Source organism: Parambassis ranga, chromosome 5 (assembly GCF_900634625.1).
Source record: "Parambassis ranga chromosome 5, fParRan2.1, whole genome shotgun sequence".
In the NCBI taxonomy this organism is placed as follows: domain Eukaryota; kingdom Metazoa; phylum Chordata; class Actinopteri; family Ambassidae; genus Parambassis; species Parambassis ranga.
In genome coordinates, this window is record NC_041026.1 from 9,648,528 (window position 1) to 9,676,505 (window position 27,978).

General features: G+C 41.3%; 1 protein-coding gene across 2 annotated transcripts in view; it reads right to left on the reverse strand.

Annotated features, from left to right (window-relative positions):
- Positions 1-27,978, reverse strand: part of LOC114435922 (metabotropic glutamate receptor 4-like) — a 129,711-nt gene that overhangs the window by 13,593 nt on the left and 88,140 nt on the right. For both annotated transcript variants that reach the window (XM_028405894.1, XM_028405895.1), the window contains exons 3-7: positions 22,900-23,035; positions 22,531-22,685; positions 22,104-22,244; positions 13,360-13,560; positions 676-812 (exon numbers count right to left, since the gene is read on the reverse strand). In XM_028405894.1, coding sequence (XP_028261695.1) covers positions 676-812; positions 13,360-13,560; positions 22,104-22,244; positions 22,531-22,685; positions 22,900-23,035 — 770 coding nt within the window. The remainder of the gene's footprint in view (positions 1-675; positions 813-13,359; positions 13,561-22,103; positions 22,245-22,530; positions 22,686-22,899; positions 23,036-27,978) is intronic.

Sequence of the window (27,978 nt, forward strand, 5' to 3'; positions counted from 1 at the left end):
GTAAATATTTGTGTTTAAAATTAATAGTTTAGAGGAGTTAAAGGTAATTTTTGATATATCTCTTTCTGTGGATTTTCCCCCCCTTTATACTTGTGATGATAAATTCATTTCAAACACTTCACTTTCTTTAATGTTATCAATTTTTATTCAATTGTGGCTGCTCATTCTAAGCCGGTAAATTTGTCTTTAAATGTGCATTTAATTAAGAAATCAAAGAACACTAATTAAACACTGCCAGCTTTGGAATCAGAACAGGCACGTTTCACAGTAGGTACCCCCTCCAACAAACCACACATATTGTTGAAAGAGGTAAAAAAAGACGACACTGCTCCCATGCTGCTTCGTGAGTTCTGTTGTTTTGCCTGAGCCCAAGGCCTCCTCTTCATTTTCAGAAAATATAATTTGTTTGCCGTCTTTAGGTAATTTACTGCTGTAATACGGTTAGTCCATCTTGCAGGCTGCCCACAGTATTGTTTTTGGAAGTAAGTGATGCCGTCTGGAGAGATGATATTAAAAATGTCTGTCCTTAAGCTTTCTTTTCATCACAGTCCGCCCTGTTAATCATTCAGAGTGCCCTGTGGATATTTACACCTTTGAAGATGGAACCATCAGATGGTTTGGGAGGAGAGAGAATTTTTGAACAATGGTGACATAGAAAAGAAAGACGATGCTCACGTTCAGATGGAGCGAATCCGTCCAGTGCCCAATGATCTTGTACTCGGCCGATCGGTTTCTGATCTGGTATTGGTAGATCTCGTAACGTCCGGGGGCATCTCCGTTTTCGTTGAAGAGCACCGGATTGCCAGCTATGCCTAAATGAGAGAGCAATCATCATCATCATTTACTGAACATTATTTTCTGTATAGTGAGCATTGATCTGTGAAAACAAACAAATGTTTTGTCATTGTTTTAGCAGGCATTATTCCATCCCACTCAGAGTGTTATTTGTACATCAGAAGATTTTCTGTTTAAATTAAAAAGAAAAAAAAATATTCTTGAGTATTGTGGCAGCATTATTGAGGGAGGTTTCATCAGGAGACCATGTGCACATCCAATATTTTATGCTTCTGTTAGACGATTCCATTTGGCACAATATGTTATATTATGCTATATGTTAGCAGCACAGGACTGCAGTCTTCTAGACAGAGATGTTGGATCTCAGCCCAGCTTGAGTCGCCGTCCAAGCTTAGGGGTCACAGTCCTGGTGTGGCTGGACAGTTCAGTGAGTAACACCACTGACTGCAGCCCAGTCTGTGTCTAAAATCACTCACTCTCTTCCTCCTCCCTATACGAGGAGTTCAGCTATATAGTGTGGTCATCGAGAAAACACTTTAAACAAAAGTCACACCTTAAATAAAATTTGTCAATCTCTGCCAGCTATTATAATTTCTGCCAATATAGCGTAATTGATCAATTAAACACTTTATTACATGGTAACAACTAATATATAACAAACCTGGCACATCATGTGACATTAGGTTACCAGATCAATATATTTGTAAGACAGGTCACAACACTCCCGCCCTGTTCTCCTGCTCAATGGATGATGCATTGAGGGCAGTTTATAAGGTTTAAAACTGCTCACTACACATTTGGAAAGCACTACAAAATGACACTATACAAGGCCCTGTATAGTGTGTAGGGGGTGATTTTGGACACAACCACAGTCAAGACATTCCCAGTGTAGGTTTGGAGGCAAGGCCCTTGATTCTAGCTGCGTACCTCAAAGAAGCCAAGACAATGTCCAGCTAACCAAAGTCTTTGTGTATATTTACAATTTTGAAGCTCTGCTCTTTAGTTGTCTTCACGTGTGAATGTGGATTTGAAATAACTTTCAGACATACAGTACTAAAATGTGGAAGAAAATCAATGCAATGTGACATTGAGGCCATGACACTTTAATGTTCACTGTGTTGTAATCTATTGTTCGTTATGGAACCATTGATGTCTGAGGCTATTTAAAGAACAAGAGGCTGTCTCATTATAAATCCAGAAGCTCTAGATGCTGCTCAGAATCTGCCACTTGTGGATAAGTAGAAAATGACCCGCTGTGACTGTTCCTGGAAACCCTCAATGTCAGCAGGATGGATTCGTCATACTTGTTGTTGAGCTCCAGACTGTTTTTCACACTGTCTCCTCAAAGTGTCCTCTACTTTTATTGCTGTGATAACAGTGCATAACAATATATTCCTGTGTGCTGGTTAAGGACAAACTGTAATGATGTGTCACACAGAAAGCTCACCGAAGATTTCTCTCTTTGCTCTCCAATGGAAACTTGAGGAGTTTTTTAATCATGGTGGAACTTGGAAAGGTTCTCCTTAGAGGAACCAGCTTTTCATTTCAACTTTCACTACTGTCTATACCATCAAACACTAATGAAAGCCTCTGTCCCCCCACACCCCCCCTCTTTTTTTCTCTTAAAGCTGTGGCTGATTTATTATTAAGTCTCCCAAACACAATGAACATCCTAGTTAAGAACAAAAGGGTAAACATGGCCAATTGCCGCTGATGGATTTCTGCTGATGAGTATTATTTTTTTCTCGCCCTTTGTTTTGACTCTGGAGGATGCTGCGCTCTAATCCACATCTCGATGAGTCAGCCCTGCTGGATTACAGCATTACCGTTTCACCAGCCTCGCCTGTGCGACAATACCGCCCACATCACAAAGCAGTTAGTGATCATGGGAGGATTACAGTGACTTTACGCAGCAGAGAGGCATTATGTTCATATAAACATAAAAAGCACATTGCCGGTGTCGGTAAGCCGTCTTTTTTGTTGTTGTTGTTGTTTTGTTTTCTATCACAGACTTTAATCGTGCCAAGTTTCTTTTTCTTTTCCTCTTTTTAAAAGTGATTTTAAAGCTGTCTGCCTCCTCATTGGTTATGGTTGATTGCGCAACCTCAAGCTAACTCCTTGATGTCTGTAAGTTAGCCTGTGTTCTTAGGCTATGGACACCAATGGACTCTGAATGTGACATGGTGGTGTTAAGAGAAAAATGCAGCAACACTGCAGGGCATCACACTGCTGATATGATTATATTTAGCAGCTTTGTTTGAAGGCCTTTGGTTATGCTTGCCTTTTAAATGAAGACCTTTCATAGATTGGCAGCTCTCTGATTGCAGCTGTGAGCTACTGTAAGTTGTTTTTTAATGTGCACACATTAAACCAGTGCACCACTGCTTATCTATCCCAGGCAAAGGTTGAAAGCAAAGATTTGTTTTAAATAGTTTACTTGTAATATTATGAAGTTATATTTTAAAAGGCTTAATCTTGATTTTTTTGGATCTTAGGATATACAGATTTATATACAGTATATATATATATATATATACATATGTATATACATATATATATATATATATATATGTATATATATATATATATATTATATATGTATACGTATATATATATACAGCCCAGGATATCATCACCAGGAAAACATAATGTCAGTCCTTGAAAAGGACCAATGTGTATTTGTGTCAGCTGTGCCAGCTGTACATCCTATGTGTTGTTGGGAGTTAGGCTCGTCGTCACGGTAACCAAAAATGGCTACAGAAGGGAACATTTGTGTAAAATGTGTTTTCATGTTTTATGTGTCCCATTATCAGACAACATCAGCCACACACTGGCCATCCAGCACAAATATAACCATGTGTTGCATCTGGGGGATGTAATTATCAACCAACTGTGTCGTTTTATTCATGAGGGTGTGTTAAAGCCACAAAAAGGAAAAAAAAAAACATGTTGCTGCAGGACTGTGAAAAGATGTTCAACTAGAGCCTGAGCCTGCTATGGTGGGGAGCCTTGAGTTCCTGGTAAATGGTGGAGCTGGGGTGGCGGTGGGTGCCAAGATGAGCAAGAGAGACAATGAGGAAGAGCGTGGATTTTTCACGTGGGAGGTGACAAAAAACGTAAGATGGCAGAATGCATGCTGTGATTGGATGAATGAATAAATGAGAGAGAAAGGGGCAAACGTCCAATTATACAAGTCAAATGACTTTCATCACTGTGTTATCACCCATCTCTTTCATTGAGCTATCAGTAGGCCCTGTAAGTGCGTCATCAGTCATTCATTTGTGTGAAGGTGGGTTGTGGAGGAGGAAGATACAAAAACGAAGGTGTTTACTTTCATTTTCTGTCACTATTTGGTCATATTTAGGTCATAACAATCTTCAAGGGAAACCTTGAGGCAGCTCTCTGTAAAATCAAAAGGTTTGAATGTGTGGTGAGTAATCACACAGCACATCATACCTCTCTAGTGGTAAACAGAACGGTAAAACAATATATCAAAAATAAACTGGCATCTTCTTCTTTGGTGATAAAAAGGCAAACTGGTGCACTATGGGGAAATGCTTCTTTAAATATGTCATTCTTCCAGAGGCATCGATGTGTCCTCTTCATTAAGGGAGACAACAGTGGCGTACATGGGGGTGGTGTGGTCAATGTTTGAGTTGCAGATGAGGAATTAGGCCTGTCATTTGGCACAAACTGCTTGTCTAAACAGTCCACTCACAAGTGAGGGACATAATGAATTCCACAGAGGCCCCTGCCACTGCTGCATTGTTCCATACACTAATGTGTTTGTGTAGCCCGGGGTCACACACGTGTCTACCACAGGCAACTCGTTTGCTCATTTCTTTGCGCCCTCTCTCAGAAACGTTGGGGTTAATGGAGTGCTTGTAATTACATGTAATATTTAATGATTACGTACCAGCTCCATCCTCCCCTAATCTGCTGTTACGAGCTCAATTAAATGTATATATATATATATATACACGCTGCTTTATAATTGCAGCAGTATGATCATTAATCCAACCTGTGCTTGTTCTGCTTGGGTGCCCAACCAGAGCACCTTTGTGAGCAGCTACAAGATGACAGGCGGGCATTAACTCTTAATGGCCTGTACGAAGGTAGGTAATGCATAGTTTACAATGGATCCACTTCACTCATAAAGTGATTCTGAGTGTTTCCTATCCACTGTGACCTTTACATGATCACTCAGTCATAGCTATCTGCAGGTATTCTCAGACTCACCCTAAAATGGTGGCTCGATTTTGACAAACATCTATCAACAGGTTTATTCAAATCACCCCCACCCCCAAGAATTACCAGTACTCTAATAGCCAACAGGGTGAATTCAGCATAGTGTAGATTTCCACAGCATTAATTCCATCAGTGTTACAGCAGCCATGCTGCACTTCACTGAAAACACTTTCTCCTACGCTACTTTCATTTCATCCGGTTGTTTGTCTGCCAGGTTTGGGAGCAGAGTGAGCTCACTATCAAAACAACTTAGCATGCAGAGGTTTCAAACTCAAGTAACAATATGAAATCTGCCTTTAGAGACACTTGAAGGCTTTTCATGTGAAACAACAGTGTAAGAAGTCAGGCAGCGGTTTTAGTGGCAATGAGCTGTGCTCGGAAACATTTCAAAAAATACTGACTAGAATTATAAAGTGCATAAAAAACAGCATTTATACAGCAGAAGAGACCTGAGTTTATGCCAACATCAGGCAGTCGCTGGGAATGTTTTTTTTTCCTAGCTCACCACACTGGATGTGACCGGAAATAAGCAGAAAAACAAGACTGAGGTATGTTTAGTCGTGTTTACAAATAGATACGAAATATTTTTTCTGACATGGAAACTTAAACACGTAAGATTTAGAGATGATCACATTGACTGCTGTTCATGAGAGAAGAGCAATAGCAGTGATGTCTCCTCAGTGTCCTACACTTACAGAGAAATGGCTGGCTAGTTGTGTCTGTCAAGCTCTATGAAGTTTTTTTCATTATTTTCCACCTTCTGAATAAAACCAGAAAAATAAAAACCTGAATGGAAAATTGAACTGAAAAGCACTACCTGGACCATTTAATTTATTATATATTTGAAAAATGCTCAATATTTGTAAGCCATGTGTGGTAATCATTCAAACAAACACTAGTTTATGTATGTGGCTCAGCTGACCTTGGCCCTTGTATTAAGACAAACATCATAACTTGAACTTGTTGAAGCAGCTATTGCTGACAGTATATAAATCACAACACAATCTAACCAACTCCAATTTGTGCCTTTTACAAATATTGTTTGATAGCATTACTGTTGCTATTAGCAATTCGCACTTGTAGAAGAAAGTAGAGGACAACATGCGTGACACCACCCCTTGTGTCAACCACCCATGCATTATCTACAAAAACAAAAAACAAAACTTGGGTCATCAAAGATTTTCAAAATCCATGTCAGAAGTGAAAGAGGGAGAGATGTGGAAACACCAGAGCTCCATTTATTCCACACTCATAGCCGCTGTCTCTTGTGAGAATGAGTGTGGAAAGGCCACTGCTTTTTAGTCTGCTGTAGAACAAAACACCCCCCCCCCCCTGATGTGATTACAAAAGACATGAAACACTGACAGGAAGCTTCATTCAACTGTGGCCCACTAAAGTCTAAACGACCATTAGACACATCCAACACAGAGGAGGAGAACAAGAAAGAGGAAGCTCTGAAGAGTGTCAAACTGTGCTTAAAGGAGGACTGGAGGTGTCTGCTTCTTCCTCTTTGTGGTTCGCAGATGTGACTGCTGCACCATGGACCAAAAATAAACACATGATGATTTAGAGAAGACGACACACAGCTACAACTTCAGATATACGGCTAGAGAAAATGTAAAAGCTCCAGCGGAAGCAGAGAGACCAGTGAAAATAACCTTTTTGCCAGATTACTTTTCATCTTTTCTAAAAGGTTATCTGTCATCAGCTAGCTTGCTGCGTCCCCTGCTGAGACCCTGACAGTCTGCTGAGATATCAAAGATGCTTTTTTCCTTTTCTTTTTTTTTTGAGAGTGCCAGAAGTCATGCCACTGTGACCGTCTTTGGTTTATTAGAAGCTTTTTGACCTTTATTGCAACCTAAGACACAATACATTTGTTATGGATATGGTCTTACCGGACTCTGAGAGCTGTGCCGCTCTGCAGAGGAAGAAACGTGAATTATTTTTAGCAGATGTCTGCTGAAACTGCTGACAATAAACAGAAATGTGTAACAATAGATTCTTGCTGGCTTGGCCACAAGAGTGATTCAACAACAAAAAAATGACCTACTTTTACAGACAATTTCTTCAATTTATATTCCCAGGAAGAACAAGACAACCCCCCTGTGTATTTACTGGTGTGTGTAACATACTAATGTCCTAACACATCCGCAAAATCTTCAACAACCACATCATCCCAGTCCATTTCAAACCCATGACAACACTAAGACAAACCCTCAGGGACAAACACAGCTACGTCATATGCAGTCCAGTGCAGTGAGGAATGCTCTGATCTGTACACTGGAGAGACTAAACAACCACTCCACAGAAGAATGGCTCAGCACAGGAGAGCCACCTCCTCAGGACAAGACTCAGATGTTCACCTCCACCTCAAAGACAAAGGACACTCCTTTGAGGACAACAATGTTCACATTTTAGAAAGAGGAGTCAAGGAAGCCATCTATGTTAAGCTGGAAAAACCTTCCTTTAACAGAGGTAGTGGCCTCAGACATCTTTCTACCACATACAATGCAGCTTCCATCCATTCCAGGAAGTTTCACAGCAAGAACAATGGACTGTTCACCTGTCCCACCACCACAGCCACCCTGGAGTCTCATAGTAGTTAGCCAGTCGATAGACACACCAGACACAGACAGACAGACCAACACATGGAGACACTTGGAGATATTGTTTGTGAGTTTCACACAGACCCACCACATATAGAATAAACTTGTTTCCCACCAAACTGTTAGAACGGATGAAGCTGCATAGATGAGCAGGGAAACGTCTTCAAGAAAACTCTACAAGTCCAGACGCCTCACTTCAACCCTTTGAATCCTAACAGAGAAAATATTAAAAAATCATATGCAGGGCAGCAAGTCCAGTCTCAGCATTTAGACTGTTTTATGTATCTAGACAAGTTCAATATACTGCTGTGAGCTGATGCAATTAGATGAAGTGTAGTGTAACCTCAAGGCAACCCCTCTGGTCAGATGGTGTGAATACAGTCTGCCTGTTGAGAAGAAAATTCATCTTAAAAGTGTCTAACACACAGCAGCTACCAGTCCCTGTTTCCAGCTGAAAACCCTGTTGAAACCACTTTATCAGAAGCACCACTCAGTTCTCAAACATCCAAATTAAAAAGATGTTGATTTCCACTGTGGGTGCCCTTACATTCTTTTCTAGCATGGAAATGTCATACATCATTCAGTTATATCCTGTGAACTCTGTGTTTATTTAACTCTGACTCTCTTAAGGAAAACAACAGCAGAGGATGGAGTTTAAGCTAGCTGAGTCAGCTGGTGCAGAAATGTCACCATATCAATTTTCTGTCTTTTTTTTTTAAAGTGATACTGTGTAGTTTTCCCTCTAAAAAGATGCTTAGAAAAACTTTTTATTGTCACATCGGGCTTACGTTAGAACAAAATGTGAAAAAAGGATGCATGAATGATGATGTTGTATCCTTGCTGTCAGATTAGTAGGTGATACGTCTTAGCTTCTATGTCATATGTTCCTGAGCTTATTTGACGTTAGGCTGTTAGTGAATTCTCCTCAGTTTACATAGGTAAGCCAAGTTTGCTCAACTTATGGATGGGCTTAGCCAGTACAATATCCTGTTCAGGCAACATTTGCTTATTCTGTCTCTGAATCAGTCCTTTGTAGACAATGGAATAAACATAATTCATGTAAACCCAGACCATCAGGAGATTTTGTCTGGAAGGAAAAGCAGACTGTTTCACTGCAGACTTTGTGAACCACTGAACCTGACACGCTGCATGTTGTGAACAGCAGTCCGTCACTTGTTTTTCTCCACCATGCTTTTGGATTCTGAGCAGCTCAGCTGGTGCAGAGGGGGGTTAAGGGCATCTTAATAGCTGTTGTTGGAGGAGACTGTTTACTGTTTTCCACCTGATTTCCGAGCAAGTCATGAGATTCTTACAACAGCTTTACATCGACAAACAAAGGCTGATCTGTAGGTTTAGTTCAGATAAAGAAGGTCAGGGACACGTCTACACAATCACAGTGCAGCAATCTAATCAGAGCTCTTGACTCTTCCTGCTAGAGTACAAACCTACATGTCAACCCCACAACAACATGTTTACATGTCTCATTGTAATCACAGGGCGAACTGTTACTACACAGAAACATGGAGCAAATGCAAGCGTTGACATTTGGCCATAAGTATTTGGACAGTAAGCCAGGAAAATATCTATCTATATAAAGATTTCAATACAAAACAATGACATAACACCTGAAAATAATAAATTTTTTTACATGTTGCTACTGAGTAGCACAACGATGCTAACAGCTACAGGAGCCATTTAGGACAAATCTGTGGTATACACCTGGTGGTACAATTAGATCGAACTAAGATCTCTTTCCCGCCACAACGAATCGCTCCAAAGATCACTTATGACCAGACCAAGACAACCTCCTGTCAGCCGAGTTTACACCTGATCTAGAAGATCAGCACAACACACTACAAAAGTCAAGTACATTTCAATTAAACCAAATTAAAAAGTCCAAGAAATCTAAGGTACTCAGACAAAGTCCAGTCAGGACAAGCTCCATCAGACGTCACCATGTTCAGTGACATATAACTATAACTAGGAAAACAATCTTACCTTTACAAACAGCAAAGCACAACATCCAGAGGAGAAACGTGTCAGTGCACTGCAGGGCTGCAGTGCTGCAGTTACATGCTACTGACAGTGTGTCACAACCTGATATTCCTAATGTACAAAAAGCTTTCATTAACATCTCACAGTAAAAGAAGTCACTGATCTTTAGTGATGTGAAAGCTGGCATCCGCTTAATTTTCGTTTTGAATGTGAAATATTTTCTTTTATTTCTCAGATATGAATTAAACATTGCATTGACATTCTGCCAATGTAATAAGTAGATATTAGAATGACAAATTAGCTTGAAGAGCAGAGGTTCAAATGAATAATTTATCTGTACAAACACTGCATACTCTAGTCTCTATGAAAGAATTTTAATTGTCTTGAATTGCTTTGCTTTAAAAAGACAGTGTCTATATAATGAAACTCTGGATCAGTGCTTTTTGTGTGAAAGCAGTCAATTATTAAAATGCCAGTCAGGAGTGTGAACTTGACAGATAACTGGGTGTAATGTAATGCTACATGAAGGAATGGAAAATAGGTCACATAATAGAGAGAGGGGGAAGGAAGCGAGGTGGTCTGAACCATGAAATGCTGAAATGACCTCTGAGTAAAGAACATGTTTTTGTGTCTTTCTAATGATGTAAAGACGTAAAAGTAATCACCTTGAACCACATGTATCCTCCAAAGCAGGGGCCAAACACTCAAATAACTAGTTTACTTATATAAGCCTCACATTAAATCAACAAGTCCTCATGAAAAAAGAGCACATTCGGTCGATAATACACCCGCCTGACAACTCATGCTAATGCTTATGCTAATGGCACATATGGATTGATTGCCAGGCTACAACATTATATTATGTTAGCATTAATGGAACATACTATTGTAATGCCCAATATCATCCAATCATTGGAGGCAGATGTAAAAGTCAGAGTAAGAAGGTAGGTTGGAAACTATAGGGGGTGCATGTAATGTGATGGACTTTCACTTAGGATCCTGGATTTGTTTTTGTCTGCGGTTAAGTTTCAGTTTTAAGTACAGCTGGATTTGTCATAAAAAATACTAATGGTTAAGTTTAGGCATTAAAAACAGGGTAATGATCACCTTAAAACAGACAAATTTGTAACATTAAACACATTTTGTGAGGTAATCTGTGCTGTGCAGCTATTGTCAGGCACCATCGTGATGACTCCACACCCCCATGAAGACAGAAACACACACTGTTTCATTTTCAAGGACTGAAATAGCAACCTCATGTTGAACCTCACACATTCCTGGTGAGAGGCTAATTAAAATCACCTTCTAGTCTTTCAGATGAGGTTGTGATGCATTTCTTTCATATTCTGTGTTTTTACTGTTTCTATGCAACGTGTAGGAACTTCTCATAGAGTAGCAGCTATCAAACCTTTATCATTCACCATAGTTATTGCTGTCACACGCTAGTACACTCAACAAAAATATAAACGCAACACTTTTGTTTTTGCTCCCATGTTTCATGAGATGGACTTGAAGATCTAAACTTCATTCCAGATACACAATATTACCATTCCTCTCAAACATTGTTCACAAATCTGTCTAAATGTGTGATAGTGAGCACTTCTGCTTTGCTGAGATAATCCATCCCACCTCACAGGTGTGCCACATCAAGATGCTGATCTGACATCATGATTAGTGCACAGGTGTACCTTAAACTGCCCACAATAAAAGGCCACCCTGAAATGTGCATTTTGTTTCTGCTTTATTGGCGGTCTGGGGACTCAGAACCAGTCAGTATCTGGTGTGACCACCATTTGCCTCATGCAGTGCAACACATCTTCTTCGCATAGAGTTTATCAGATTGTCTATTGTGGCCTGTGGAATGTTGGTCCACTCCTCTTCAATGGCTGTGCGAAGTTGCTGGATATTAGTGGGAACTGGTGCACGCTGTCGTATACGCCGGTCAAGCACATCCCAAACATGTTCAATGGGTGACATGTCCGGTGAGTATGCTGGCCATGCAAGAACTGGGACATTTTCAGCTTCCAAGAATTGTGTACAGATCCTTGCAACATGGGGCCGTGCATTATCTTGCTGAAACATGAGGTGATGTTCATGGATGTATGGCACAACAATGGGCCTCAGGATCTCATCACGGTATCTCTGTGCATTCAAAATGCCATCAATAAAATGCACCTGTGTTCTTCGTCCATAACATATGCCTGCCCATACCATGACCCCACCACCACCATGGGCCACTCGATCCACAACATTGACATCAGCAAAGCGCTCACCCACACGACGCCACACACGCTGTCTGCCATCTGCCCTGATGTAAACCGAGATTCATCCAGAGAGAGAGAACACCTCTCCAATGTGCTAGACGCCATCGAATGTGAGCATTTGCCCACTCAAGTCTGTTACGGCGATGATCTGGAGTCAGGTTAAGACCCCGATGAGGACGACGAGCATGCAGTTGAGCTTCCCTGAGACGGTTTCTGACAGTTTGTGCAGAAATTGTTTGGTTATGCAAACCAATTGTTTCAGCAGCTGTCTGAGTGGCTGGTCTCAGACGATCTCGGAGGTGAACCTGCTGGATGTGGAGGTCCTGGGCTGGTGTGGTTACTCGTGGTCTGCGGTTGTGAGGCCGGTTGGATGTACTGCCATATTCTCTGAAACGCCTTTGGAGACGGCTTATGGTGGAGAAATGAACATTCAATGCACGAGCAACAGATCTGGTTGACATTCCTGCTGTCAGCATGCCAATTGCACGCTCCCTCAATGCTTGTGGCATCTGTGGCATTTTGCTGTGAGACCAAACTGCACATTTCAGGGTGGCCTTTTATTGTGGGCAGTTTGAGGTACACCTGTGCACTAATCATGATGTCAGATCAGCATCTTGATGTGGCACACCTGTGAGGTGGGATGGATTATCTCAGCAAAGCAGAAGTGCTCACTATCACACATTTAGACAGATTTGTGAACAATGTTTGAGAGGAATGGTAATATTGTGTATCTGGAATGAAGTTTAGATCTTCAAGTCCATCTCATGAAACATGGGAGCAAAAACAAAAGTGTTGCGTTTATATTTTTGTTGAGTGTAGTTAACACAACAGTGATTTTTCAGCATTTATGTGAAGTCACGTCAGTCTCCAAAAGTCACAAAGAGTCGCTAGTTGCTTTTGATAAAAAAGGTTTGGAAAGTCACTAAATTTAGCGAGAGAGACGCCAAGTTGCCAACACTCATCTCCATGCTGTGGTAAAAAATGGCTCACTGCATTTCTTGATGCGCACGTCCAAAACCGAAGAACACGTGCCCCAAACCGAAACAACTTTGGATTTTTTTCCTGAACCGTCCCATGCCTAGCTTATACATTTTTCACTGGTTATTTCTAGACCATGATCTTTTCCTAAACCTAACCAAGTATTTTCTAAACCTAAGCAAGCAACAATTGAAAAAAATACTGAAACCGCAATCTAATACATATATATATTGACTTTACAGGGAAATCTTGTGTGTGCTGTGTAGCTCCTAATGTAAACTTTTTTATGGTCTTTTGTGTGGCCAATGTGTTAAAATGTGTTGGAGCTGAAGCCAATAAATATGTATGGATACAGAAGTCATTTTTACCCAAGAAGTCAAATTTCAGCGTGTCTTGAATTTTAACTGTAAAGATCTGACTCTGAGCCAACTATTCCTCATAAAACACATAAAAAATAGAAATGACCAACTGACCTGCAAAGTTGAGACGACGGATGTGCTTGAGCAGGTGGGTGCCATTGATGGGGTCCATTTTAGCGCAGAGGCCCACCTTCCCTGGGCAGAGCTCCTGGTGCATGTTGTGCAAGGCGTGTGCCATTGCATAGACTGCATCAATAACGAACTGCACCTTCCCCTCCTGCTCGTAATTTGAGTCCTTCCCTATTCGCTCCTGATCTGGAAGACACACAGACATAATACTAGTCAGATTCATCACATGCAAAAATTGTACACTCGTCACCATGTCAGCTGTGAGTCGATTTTGGTATCCATGTAGCTAAGCAATTGTAGAAGGAGGCTGAAAATGATTTTACAAGTGGATTACAAATAATCAGGAAAAAGATATAGTTCCATCAGCCACGTCATGCAATCAAGGAAAACTCTTTCATTTAAAGACTCGAGTGGTTTCCTTTGAGTGGATGCAGCTTAGAAAAAATTATCTACTTGTGAGTTTGTGCCTGACCCTTGTTTGAAGTAGGTTGATGATGAAGGAGAGTATTTAATGCCTGTTTCAGACAAATAATATGCACAATAGTAGCAAAGACACGACCCATCTTTAAACTCATGAACTCATGTTTGCCATCAGTCAGTAGAATTCGTCTTTTTAACACTTCTCTCCTTTGTCACCCTGAGTTTAAAGAGCAGCTCAGGCTGGACTTGAAAGTTGAACTTGGAACGAGGTGAAGCTTTTTAAATGGAGGGTGTGGAGTCGGTCCAAAAGACCATAGAAGAAAATGCATTGCTAGTCAGTGAGTCTTATTCTTTGTGCACTGAATGGGTCTTGCCTCTTGCAATTAGCTGGGAGGTAAATATCTAGATGGCTGCAGAGGAACAAATCAATTCCAATATCTGGAGTGCAAGGTTTTCTCCTCTGGGAAATCTCATCAGTTAAAAACTAAAACTCTTTCTTGTATCTCCAGAAGGAATACATGGATTTCCCTGAGTGATTTTGTAAACATAATAGGTCCTGGGCTTACACGCCTGTGCCATTATTAACTAAATGCCATTTTTCAGTAGCAGCTTTAAAAGAGGAAACTGACATATGTTCCAATGTGATCGAATCCTTGATTCCTGACCTGCTTCCCCGAGTGTCGACTGTGAATTCAGTATTTATTGCCTCCATGTATTTGGAGGAATGAAAGAAATGGAGACATCTATTCACAGGACAGGGATAATCCCCTTATAGGCTCAATGTAATAACTTGTGATAGGAGTTTAATAATCCTCTGCCCAGGTTGTTCCGTAGGTTTTTGTCATTGTTAATTGCTGTGAGGTGGTGAGGAGGAGGTCTGAGGAGGAGATACAATGCGCCAATCCCAACTCCTCCTTTCTCCTCACACGTCTCAAATCTTACAGCTGCCTCCGTGTAGCGCTGATGTATGTGCATAAGAGATTATACAAAGCAGGTGTGTTCAATTTAGATTAACAATACACTAATTACTAGGGATGAGCTAATGATAGAGCGCCATATATTTATATAACTGCCAAATGGAATTCAATTAAGCTTTGCAAGTTAATAACGGCACAGCAGGGAGCATCGGCTGAAATTCCAACAATAATGGCTAAACTGTTGGCTGAAGAATTACCTGAGGGCATGTAGAGCAGTTTAACTGAACGTATTGCTGCCATATTTATAAAAGAAAAGTGTTCAGAGGAGCCGACTGTGAGCCGATACATATATAAGCTATAGCCAGTCTAAGCATTAAAATTTCGATGTGTCTCAATTTGCACTAAAAATTAAAAAAGACCCATCATGCTGTGTACATTTACATATCGCTAGTTAGCCATAGCTGTATATGTGTATCTATGAGTCCCCCTGACACCATGAGCTGTTGTGTTCTCACATGCTGTTAGCTTGGATTTGCTATTAAATTAAACTACTGGTTAAGGTTAGGCATTACAAGACAGGGTAAGAAGTTTGGTAAAGGTCATCTTAAAGCACACAGATTTATACCATCAAACACATGCTTTTATCACATGCAGTACTGGCTCTGTTAATGTTTGCACGTACTAACTTTTCATAACTAAACAGCTGTTTATCATGCAACGTCTGTCTGCCTCAGGTTCAAGCTATTTTCTGTGGCCACTTCAGTCTGAAAGAGTGCTATCCCCCGAATCAGCAGAGGTCTCCTTCTGTCAGCCATCTTTCATTCACTGCATCTCCAGCTCCTCGCTGCAGAGGCGTTTTTGATGTCCCCGATTATCTCATGAGCTTTTCAAATGCATGAATTATCGTTGGAGGTTACGGCTCAGTAATTAAGGGCCACAGGCCCTTGATTGGACGAAGATTGTCACAGTTTGGCCGCCATGCTTATGCCATGGGGAATCCTGTGCGCCAGAGTGGGTGAGAGAGTGATATTTCTCTTGCAGGCTTGGCAGGCCACCCATACTAACTTTGTATTGTCTGTTCTCTATAAGATCATTTCCATTTTTCCCTGTGTCTCTCTGCTGCTCTCTCCTCGTTGGCATTTTGGCTCTCACACACACGTTTTCCAGGCTGGCGTTCTGCTTTCAGAGAAATCCATTTAGATTAAGGACAGCTGAAGCAAAGTGTGGGTGTGTCTTCCTCTGAGGTGTTGCAAAGACTGTCTGTGACAGAGAGTGGGGGGCTCGAACCCTTTGACCTTCTTTTCAGCTTGGCCACAGGCCATCCAGTCTCTTGCTGCCAAGGCAAACGGACTATTAATCTACACAGCTGCTTCATGTCTTCCTCTTACATATGATTATTATGACTCAATTTGGTATCTTCTTAGATGTAAATTTACAGCTTATACATCTATTTGTGTATTTACAGGGCTGGAACAGAAAAATATAGACAGAGTCTGAATTTAGCAGATGTCCTCACTCAACTGATTGATCGATTAGGGGTTTAAATTTTTATACCAAAGTTATAAATGTAGGTAATGCATTTTTATATGACAGGACAGGAACTGAGAGACTCTGCCTCACCCCTCTAAAAGACAAGCAACAGTTCTGAGTCTTTGTTTCATTAGGAGAAGTGAACATTAGCAGAGACTCTGACTGATTGTTTCATCCTTTCTTTCAGCAAACTATAATCTGAACCAATTTTTCCCATGCATCATATCTTTTAGGCAAATTAGGAAGCTGTCTGTCTTCTGATGTCCCAGCTAATCATGGTCATAATGTTAACTATGGCTTCATACATACAAAAACACAGTCACACGGTAAATGCTGTCAGAAAACTCATGATTAAAAATTGGCCTCCTGTGTTCTATTCAGATTTACCATACAAAAGAAAATCCTCCTGCCCCAAAACTGGCATGTGGTCCAAAATATTCCCCGTCTCTCACCCAGTGCATGCTGGGAAAGACTCCAGCTACCCTGTTCAGGATAAGCATTTTTTTTTTAAAAAAAAAGATGGCTGGATGGAAAAGCACATGCCTGCTTTATCTGCTTTGCTTTTGTTTCCAGCTGCTCTACACATCATTAATACGCAGGAGGAACACGGAGCTGGCGAGTTGGGTCGCTGCACTGCCTTACCTCTTCTTTCTACATTAATCAATATTAGTTTTACATCTCCTTCATTCACAGATAAAAGACAAGTCTCACTTTTCTCTCCAGTCACTCATGCCCTCCTTATCCTTTGATCACACTAAGCAGTCTAACCCTCTCAGGACACAGATAATTCTGCAGCATGCCCCATGTGGCTTTCACACAGCTGCCTCTGGGACACTGCAGAGTTCTCCACCAGCAGAGAGGCCCTGCGAGCGTCACGCTATAACCTCAAACAAAGTCTCTCACTCCCCGTGAAGCACAGCCAATAGCGAAGTTTAACACTAAGATGGCTGTAATAACCACGACAAATGACAGAGGAGCTGCTCAGTGTGGGATTCAAGTGCCTAAAGAGCACTCCTTCATACTATATGAGAAAGTATGAGAGTGGGTCTAAGGAGTCATACATTTAACTAGGGATGTCCCGATCTGATCGCGTGATCGGAAACTGGGCCCTATTATGTGATTTCAGACTCGATCGGAATCGGACATTACCTCCCGATCAGGACTATAAATATTTATATATTAGGGCTGTCAAAGTTAACGCCTTCTACATGTCACAGTCAATGCGACAGCGATGAACAGTCAGCGTGAAGCGCTCTGCACACACACACGTTTTGCTTGCAATAACAGGCAAAGTATCGGATCGGGACTCAGTATCGGCAGATACTCAAAATCAAATGATTTGGACTCGGAAAAACCTGATCGGGACATCCCTTCATTTAACTAACAATACATATACACAAAAACCAGGAAACCTTGTGAGTGAACGAAAAATGTAGAATGCACGGCCGTCTTTCACCTCTGAAATACTGTCAAGACCATCCTGTCTCAGAGTGATGCTAAGAAACTAGTACTGTTTTTTTGTCCCTTCTAGACTGGACTATTGTAATTCATTATGTCCAAAAAACTCTCCAAGACGTTTGCAGCTGATCCAAAGTGCTGTATCCAGACTACTGACAGGAATCAGCAAAAGAGTTTGTATTTTTTCTGTTTTAGCATCTCTTCATACATACAAGGCCTTTAAAGGGCTACAGGACCTAATAGTGCTTTATAAGAGTGCAGGTTTTCCTGTTTCATAGCTTGAATCTCTAAAAGTAGAATATGAAGCCGAGCCTTTAGCCATCAGGCATCTTACTATGGAACTAGCTTACACAGACTGGGTTTGTGAAACTGGACTTAGAGACTTTCTATATAACAAAGCCTACAGTCAGTTTAAGCTATAGTGTGTATAGACATGTTTGGCTAAAGCCATATACCTAGAACATAGCTATTATCTTCATATGCTGCTGTAGGGGAGCCTGACATGATCAACTGAGCACTTATCCAACATAATTGTAATAAATCCAGGACTTAATTTCCAGCTAGCCCAATGACAATGATAATCTGCAACATGCAATGATTCTGTCCTGTGATATGATGTGTGCTTCATGCTTTATGCTTCTTCTTCTCTCCTCTCTCTGTTTCATCCCCTCTGCCCTATCTGCCTCATCTTCATTCAAGTAAAAAAACAAAACAAATTGACCTCTGCCCATGACTGTCAACTCTTTCTCCTTCATATGCTGTAATTCCTCCAGAGTGTCTTCTGCTCGTGTAAGTACCCCCGAGTCCAGCATAAAATGTGGAAGTACGATTTGTAGAAACAATGGCCCTGGAGCAAGCAAATGAATGAGGAGCTGTGGGTGCAGGTGCCACAGAGAGAGAGAGAGAGAGAGGGTAAACATTGTTTTTACATAATAGTCATACTGTAAGGATACAAAGCTGGTTCAAACTCCAACCACATCCTTGAGAGGGGAGATGATCACAGTGTTCACATTATTGATCTCCAGTGACAGGTCTGCTTATTGTTTCACTACATTAGCCCTGATTCAACACTCACCTTACATCATCACAACAAAGATACTGATAAATATTGCTGTGTATGTTACAAAGGGAGGAATTGTGTCAGTTTCAAGACACACAGCCACAAAAATATTATGCAGACTGTGTTCGTGCCAGACATGTTAAACTTGAGTTATAAGGAAAGTGTATATATGCGTGTCATGAACACTGTTCAGGGTGCTGATGAGACGCCACGATAAGTCATCACCGGTGCTCCCCGAGGAGCCCGCTGGTGTCTCGGCAGCATTCCGATTGGCAGATGACCAGAGGTCAGGCTAACCAATCTCACAACTATCAGTATTATTGTATCCACCTGAGTGTTACCCCGTGCTATCTCTTTAGCATTCACAACACCGGCTGCTGGTGTTTCAGCCCATCTGTACAGTCAAGTGCTCTATCTCAGGTGCATTTACTGTTTTACTCTTTAAGAATTATCCTGGCAGTGCCTGACAATGACTCCTACAACAATTCTCAATTCAAATAAACCACAGGGGCGGACAAGTCTTCTCTTTTATAGTACAGTATATATAATTTTACTAGCTATATAAAATGTAGTATATACACTTCACTTCCCACAAAATTGATTTAGCAAGCTTTTAAAAGTCATATAAATAGATGTGGGTTTCCCAGGGAATTAACAACTGACACATCAAAGATCTTCATCACATTGTCATAAATCCATCCGGTGCCATTGAGCAGTCATGATCACATTATAAGTGATCTATTATAACCACAGATATTATAGCTAGCATGCTAAGAATAGCATGGCTACATTGCAAAAAAAGACAAACAAGCAGCTTATATTATCTGTGTCCTAGTGATACACAGCCATTACAGTCACAGCACAGTAAAGCACCTTCTTGAAGCTTGTGTGATGTTATCACTGAAAGGTGTAATTTGTGGTTCAGCTGTATAGCTTAAGGCTTTCTAGGATTTGAGCACCATCATTTACATTAATGATATGATATGATATGATATGATGTGTTTTTAATTCAATAGAAATGTGTAGAGTAAAGTAATTCTGATTACTTTATTTGCCAATTGAACCGTGCATCAGTATGATTCATTCACAGCCGCAGGGACACTAAGATTATGTATTAGTTTTTTTAAGGTTTCTATGCTATAATAAATACTGACATTTAGGAAAAAGAAAACACGTATTTCAAACAGGCAGTGGGATTCAGAGGGTTAATGCTCACAGTGCTGTATTTTAAAAGCGTCTGTGTATATATATATGATGCACAGACTCAAATTCCAGTCCAGGCTCGCTCTCTAATGTTTTGCTGTTTCTTAGTCATAATGCAGCAGGATATGACCCTCAACACTGTCACTGATGTGTGGATTACTGTTGTGTGAAGCCTAAGTGGACGTACTGTACAGAAACAGTGTATGCAGATTGTTTGCACACACATTTGGCTTCAGGGCAGTGTGGTGGCTCGGCGGTTAGGGCTGTCACCTCACCGCAACGAGCCTGTTACGTTCATTCCCCTGGGGTCCCTGGAGCTTACACCATCTCTGCCTGCAGACACTCGTACAAGACTGAAGTATAACTGCAACAATCTACTAATGATGTGCTGATCTATTTTTCCGTCCCTCTTGCATCTCTTATAATCACCCCTAACTACGTTATTCATCATAGTGTGATGCAGCTCTGAGTTATTCTGACATCAATATGAGGAAAGCTTTCTTTATGTATATGAATTCTGGGACTGTAAAATTAGAATAATTCAATCAAATTCAACTTTCACTTTATGTCTGTGTGAATAATGTGGGCCTCTGTGATATATATAATTTGCAATGCTATTCTGTGATCTTGCCATACTCAAAGTTTTTATTATAAAGCAGTAAAGTCAGACTAGATGATGGAGTTTGTGGAAGAAGCATGACGTTCTCACTTCTTAGGCATCAGCACTTGTGGGGAACAAATGTTAGACGAACTGCAGTCTGGTTCCTTAAAATAAATCGACAGTGTGAGACAGAAGTCTATAAATTCAAGAGAGGAACAGTCCAATTATCAGGAACTGAAGTCTGTCGCTGATGCTACTTAGTGCTGCCTGAAGTTAAGAGGGTCTGGATTATTTCAGGATCAAGTCTTTAATGCAGTGTACAAGCGTCACCATAAAGCTACAACTCTGCTCGACACACTGTTGTGTAATAAACACTGAATGAATCCATAACAGTACATTTCCACCATCAGTACTGCTCCCTCAAGATTTTATAGATGAAAAGTTATCAAAACTATTTGGATTTCAACCTTCAATCATTGCATACCAGGAGAAAATCTTTGTTCAACTAATGTCTCTGCTAAATATTTCTTAATGATTATGTGTGCATTTGTAATTTTAGGTAGAGAAACCTGTACAAATATCCATCAGGCAATGAATGAATAAAGGTAAAATAGCTCTAGGTGTCAGGGTGACTATAAACCTGAACGCCCAGGTGAAGTCCTTACACTACCTCAACCCAAACCTTAACCCAGGGTTGGCAACCCAGCCATGGTGAGGACTAGAGCCTGAGACGTCTACAGAATTGTCTCAGTATGCCAACTAATGGCCACCCTGAACCCCAACTCTGCTCCCTTCCTACGCCATAACCCTAACCCACAACTCTAACTCTAGGGCTTTTACACCCATCATCCCCAACCTACCGCCTAATGTAAACCTTTGCAGCTGTATTGGTCCCATGATCCTTTAGCGTAAATGTCACCATGTGTTGCATCTTTTGTATATATTATTGATCAAATGTGGCTTGTTTAGCACTGATTATAATTGTTTAAGTCTCATCTTTGTCCCTCCAAATGTTAAGCACCACAGGCCTCCTTGTTAAAGCTGCTCTTCAGGGGTGACATGATGGAGGGTTTTTCTACAGTATGAGGGTATCAACAGTCAATGCTGACAAATTATTATGATTAAACAGGGCCTTCTCTGAAATTTTCTGCATATATGATGTAAAACATGTTGCAAAACGTCAGTAGGAGTTTTTTTCCAGCATGACAGATTGGGCCATGTAGAGCTGTATAAAGTATGGTGCTGAGGTTCTATCCAGCAGCCCAGCAAAGCCATTCACTTGTTATTGCCGTGAACACACACGACTCAGCAGAAACACTGAGCGGCACTGAAATGAGCTCTAAGATGAAGGGTGATTCTGAATATTAAATGTATGGCTGTTCCACTTTTATTAGGTGGGCACCGCTGTCAAAACACTTTCACCATGAGCCAAATGTGTCACCTCCCTCTAGACATCAAAAGCACAATGTTTTCAACTTGGTTAAAAGTTTAAACAAAAAGAACAGTAAAAAGCTTTTTTCACAACAGGAGAATATCTTACTTGTGCACTTTTTCAGGCCGGAGCCTTTCTTCACGGCATGACGGCTGAGCTTGCAGTTGAAGTTGTTCTCCCAGAACTCAGCAAACCAGATATTCCTTCTGTTGTTCTCCAGCGTACGGCTGATGAAGTAACGATCAAACCCTAGACAGATCAATGGGTTCACTGTCATGGGCACAGTCAGTGTCAGAGCAAACAACAGCGCTGCTACAATGACTCTGATTCATTCCACAGTAAAATTGACTGAATAATGTGTAGATCCATTTTGCCTTCCTGCTTTGACTGGCTGTTAGTTTTTACACCTTCAGAAGTCTGCTGGTTACACAGTGACTGTTATTCTTCTGATTTAGCAAGAGCCAGAGACACGAAAAGAAAACTTCAGTAAAATATGCTCATGCTTTCAGAAGATGTGATGTTTGCATGTCTGTACCTTTGATGGACTGGCGTTTGGGTAAGATGGTGACCGCTCCCTCTGCCATCTCCTCCTGCTGCACGACTGGAGAGATCTTTGAGCCCCAGCTGTCCGAACCCACCCAGATGAAATGACCTGTCTGGTTGGCCTTTTTAGCTGCGTGCAGCAGCCGCCTGCAAAGGTGGGGAAACAGATGTTGCCACGGATAAGGTCAGCGTCCTGACCAGCTCCTCTTTGATTTTACTTTGCATTTTATTACACAGCAGTCTGGCAGAGCTGCAACGAAACGGCTGTGTTCCCACACGCTTCCCTGCTATCTGCTGCAGTCATGTTTCTTTTTTTTCCTAATCTTCAAAGAAGTGTTGTGTAGCAACTGCCAGGGTTTACCTGATATCGTCTTCGTTGGCAAAAATGATGACAACTCGCGCATTTGGATTTTCTCTGAGTCGTCGGATGACCTTGTCGAACTCTCCCTGCTTTGGCTCCCGGGGAATCTTGACTGACTGGGAGATGCACACACCCCCTTAAAACACAGAAATGTACAGATGTTGTCAGATATCAATAGCACTGAAAGTAAAACTTCAAGAGGTTTTATGCCACAAGCAGTTTTACGACCAATTTTCCACAGTGAATAATATTTAATAGGCATCTTTTTATTGGCCACATTTGTGACAAATGGGCCAAGCAACATGTTGAGCTGTTGTTTTGTGCAACACTAAAACATGTGTACAGTTATGTAGCTCTTAGCGTAAGTTCAATCAGGAAGACTCTGTTTCCCATCATTCACCATTTATCCCTATCCACTTCCTAATCTCTCTCCTTCTATCCCTCACTCCTCTGCTCCCCCTCTCTTCCGCTCTCTTAGTTGGGTGCTTAATAGAAAGCACCTCCCTCACCAATCAGCTGTCGCTTTCCGTCCCTCTCCTGATCAATCACAGCTTAGCACGAAATTTAAAAGTCTCCATCTCCTCTCCAGCTGTCTTCTGATCGAACCCGGCAACCCTCCTCCACCCCAAGCACCACCAGATCCACGCCAGTTCAGGCCACCTATCTCCTGCCCTCCAGCTCTCCACCACCACCAGGTCTAGACCCCGGGGGGATCATCTGATCCAGCGGCCTCTCCTCTTGTGTTTTTCCCCCTTTTCGGATGTGGTCTTCACAACGGGGTCTAGGACGCCAATGCACATTCAATCTTTGTACTTAATAAATATTTCTCATTCAGTTCGCTGAGTCTCTCATGATTGAACTGTTGCTGTGCTATTTGTGTCTTAAACTGGTTCATTTTTTTTCCACTGTGTCCTCCCTAAAAATGTATCCACAGACTTGGATGAATGGACGTGGCCATGGAAAGAAATCACAGTCTGGCTCCTCGCATCCAGATTTAATAACAGAAGTTTTCTAGGAAAAGCGACAAAATGGGATAGCACCGGGAGAGGCTATAAAATACACAGAGAAACACAGAGAAATGGGAGCTTTGTGTTGAGTTTACCACACTGGTAGCATGGAGTATTTAATGACAGGCTGCAGACACATTGTTTATCCTCTGCAGGAAGGTTATAATGCTGTTACCATGAGTGGTGTCTTACCCACAGTAGAACACAGAGATAGAAAAGCTGCACATGCACAAAATGACAAACACTTTGAGTCTACAGCAAAAAGGGATGTTAGAATGTGTTTTGTGCCGTTGAAGCAGGTTTTCCAGCACTTCTCCAACAGGATTTCTTGGGTAAGATTTAGAGAGCCTCAGTCTGCATGTTCCTCTTCTGAGCTTTCCCGCAGCTCTCGGGACAGCAGGGACACTCTGCCAAGATGTGCAGTTTATCCTTTACAGATATACTCTGTCACAGGAGACCAGTTAAAAAAGTTAATTGGTGTGTGTTTATTTACTCTATAGCATCCAAACCCGTCCTCGGAAAATCAAAAGTAAACAACCAGCACCAGTGACACAGCTGTAAACTGTCGAACAATTAAGTAAAAATGACAAAATAGGAAAGTTTGTAAAAACTCTAGACTGACGCCTCTTTTCTGCTCTGGTGCCCAGCTGTAGTTATTCTGTACAGATTTTGCCGTCTGAGAAAGTTTGCAGGTCTGACACGCGGTCCCCTGCGTCCGATGGAACCGTCTCATCCTCTCACACCTGTCACTGAAGCTCGTTAAGTTTGAGAAGGTCAGACAGAATTCCGGAGACAGTTATCACACATGCAAGGAGTTTAAATCTGGTTTGCAAAAAAAACAAAACCTTCACTGTGGGAGTGCTGATAGGTCTCTTATCCTTATACTGGGGTGCTTTGTTACTGCTGATGTCACTGCAACAACATTAAGAAGAAACGCGTCCTTTTCATTTGAGCGGCGAACACACGTTCAGCTACACAGGTGTTAGAAAAACCTTTTACTCCATCCATCCATGTTTTTAAACCACTTTTGGGACTGCATGGTCACAGGGAGGGGTGGGGGCCGGAGTCTATCCCAAGTGTTGTTGGGTGAGAGGCGGGGTACAACCTGGACAGGTCGCCAGTCTACTGCAGGGTGCAACAAAGAGAGACAGACAACCAGTCGCACTTGCACCTGTGGCCAATTCAGAGTCCCTAGTAACCTCTTTGGTATGTGGAAAGAAGCTGGAGCACCTGAACACCCCACACAAACACAAAGAGAACATACAAGCTCTACACAGACGGACCTCAGCCAGATTCAAACCAGCAACCGTCTTGTTGTAATGCAGCAGGCCACTCCTACACAAACATGTTGAGTTCTGGTCTCTCACTCTGTATCACTACACTTTTATTTGGTTGGTGTAGTCAACTAGAAAAACATTTTCAGAGTGAGAGAGTGACTCCAGCAGGAACATCCTTTAACAGGTTTATTTCCACACTTAGAATCTGTGGATTGTTTATCAGACTAAAAGCTGTAAATGATTCATAAAACTGCCAATTTTAGGAGAAGTTATTTCAGAATTTTTTACACAAAAACAACCAGTGCAGCTGAGCCGATTCAATCCACCGAAGTTTAGTGACACATTTGAGGACAGATGATACCAAGCCTGCTCTAATCCTGCCAGTAAGTGGGACAAACGGCAGTCCGCCACCCCAACACCTGACCTACTTCAATCACTCAACACAAACACCAAATGTGTGCAACTCAGTGAAGGAACTTCTTGTGAAAAGCATTGCGTGTTTGATCCTAGAGGTGATGTGTGGTATCCCTAAAATCACACTTTAACTGTCTGAAGGCTTCAAATCATCTTAGTTTATGGTAGACTGCCATGGGGAGAGTGTGTGTGTGTCTCATAAGAGCGTTTGATCCCTTGTGTGTGATGACCCACTTGTCCACATGCACCATTATCGGTCATTTCGGGTGTTTTACTTAAATGGATGGCTTCAGATAAGTGAGAAACATTCAAAGCACGCATCACTTTGTGGTTTCTCACATGCCACAGCAGAGCAGCATCACAGCCTTATCTTAACAACGTCTTCACGGAAATTAATGGAAACTAATAGTGACAAATAGCTGCTGCAGTGTCAGGCCAGCCACAGTCACGCAGTTTGTCTTTGTCACAGCGGCTGAGTTGCCGTCCTGTTTTTCTGTTTTTGTCTTCCTGATAAACACAAAGATGTGCAGCACACTGCCTGCCCGAGCAACACTAATGTAGAAATAAAATGGCATCAACAACCAGTGTTAATATATAAAATCAGATTATATCAGAGCAGCAGAGAGCGAATGCTTTGTTAACTGCATGGACAAATAAACCACGAAGCAGCCCGTTATGTTAGAGGAAACTGTCAAAATGTGAACTGATGTATGTTTTTAATGGCATCAGTTAGGTAATCAGGCAGCGGAGCAGTTTCTTCTTCTCCTCGCTGCAGCTGCAGAGACTGGATGAACATCACGTGGACGTCTGGTCCATAATTCTGACTCTCTCCACACATTATGAACACATTCTTCTTCTCTCTGCCTTCTCTCTGTGTTTGCTGCATTCCTTCTTATTGCTACTGTCCAAAGAGGGAAAAACCTTATAAACTGATGCAAATAAACATATATCATAATGACTTAATGAAACAATCAAAGATCAGGCACTGAAAACTACTTGCTTGTTAAGTTTGATAATCAGACTCAGACTCAGACATACTTTAATAATCCCAGGGGGAGATTGCATTTGTGTTTAATAAACTGTGTTCCCTGCAGTACTTTTTATAGCAGCTGCTTTTTTTTGTTCCACTTAAAGATACCGAGGCAGAGAAAAGGTTCACTGCATGTTGATTAAGAAAATGTCTCCACCGCTCTGACAATGTACACAACTGTTTTTAACAATAATCTAATAATAATAACTTTACGTTATTGTTAGCTGCTGAGAAGACTCTCTATAAAACTAAGACAAATGTAAAAACTAAACTTCAACACCCAGAAAGCATTATGCTTGTTTCCTGCATAGTCCATTTTAAGAAGCTACTGTTTATTTTTTGTTTAATATCAAATGGAAGTTACTTATATTTTGTAACAATTTTCATTAAAGGATCAATAAAGTGTCCATCCTGGACAGCGTCCACCACCTACAGCACAACACCATTTTCAGGCAGAGGGACACCTCTGTCTCTGTCCAGCTCCACAGACAGACTAAGGAAGTCCTTTGTCCCTCAGGCCATACAAACTGGACTGGATGCTAATGGACTTTTTAGGCGGATGGACACTCGCCTGTTGTTGCACATTATAGTCAAGTAACACTTAACAGGTCTCTGCACAAATATAAATGCAATGTCACTGGACTCAGAGCATCTTTGTCTTCATATTTCTATCTATCTATCTATCTATCTATCTATCTATCTATCTATCTATCTATCTATCTATCTATCTATCTATCTATCTATCTATCTATCTATCTATCTATCTATCTATCTATCTATCTCAGGAGACTCCCCACATTATTTTGACAAAGCTGCTTCCTGTTAACTCCCCTAGGGAATGTGTTAGTTAAAATAAGGCTCCAGATTAGTGAGACAGCCTGGCAACATGTAAACTGACGGCTTTGTGTCGTAATACTATGTGCAGTAAAGAACTACTAAAAATTCTCAGGAAACCTCACATGAGCTGATGAAGGCTTTACACAAAGAATTTTACATTTACAGCAGCATGCAAAGATTCAAGGCAAAACATGCTGTAGCTTCCTGCTTAAGCACAGGCTTGCTAACCTTGCTATAAGAAAACAGCTTCTTTTTTTTATTACTTCCACAGCCACCCTGCTCTAATTTGAATACATTATGTAAAGACCTCTTTGTCAGAGAGTAAAGGCACAGTGAATGCAAATTGCATTAATCACCAATAATGATCAGGCATCGCTGGATTAATGAGGACGTCAGAAAATGGAGGTCAGGACTGATGTAGTCACTGCATGTAGACCATCTGCTATTTAAAGACACATATATGATCTGTTCTTCGGGAGATGTGCACAAATTAACTGTGAAATGCAGAGAAGTG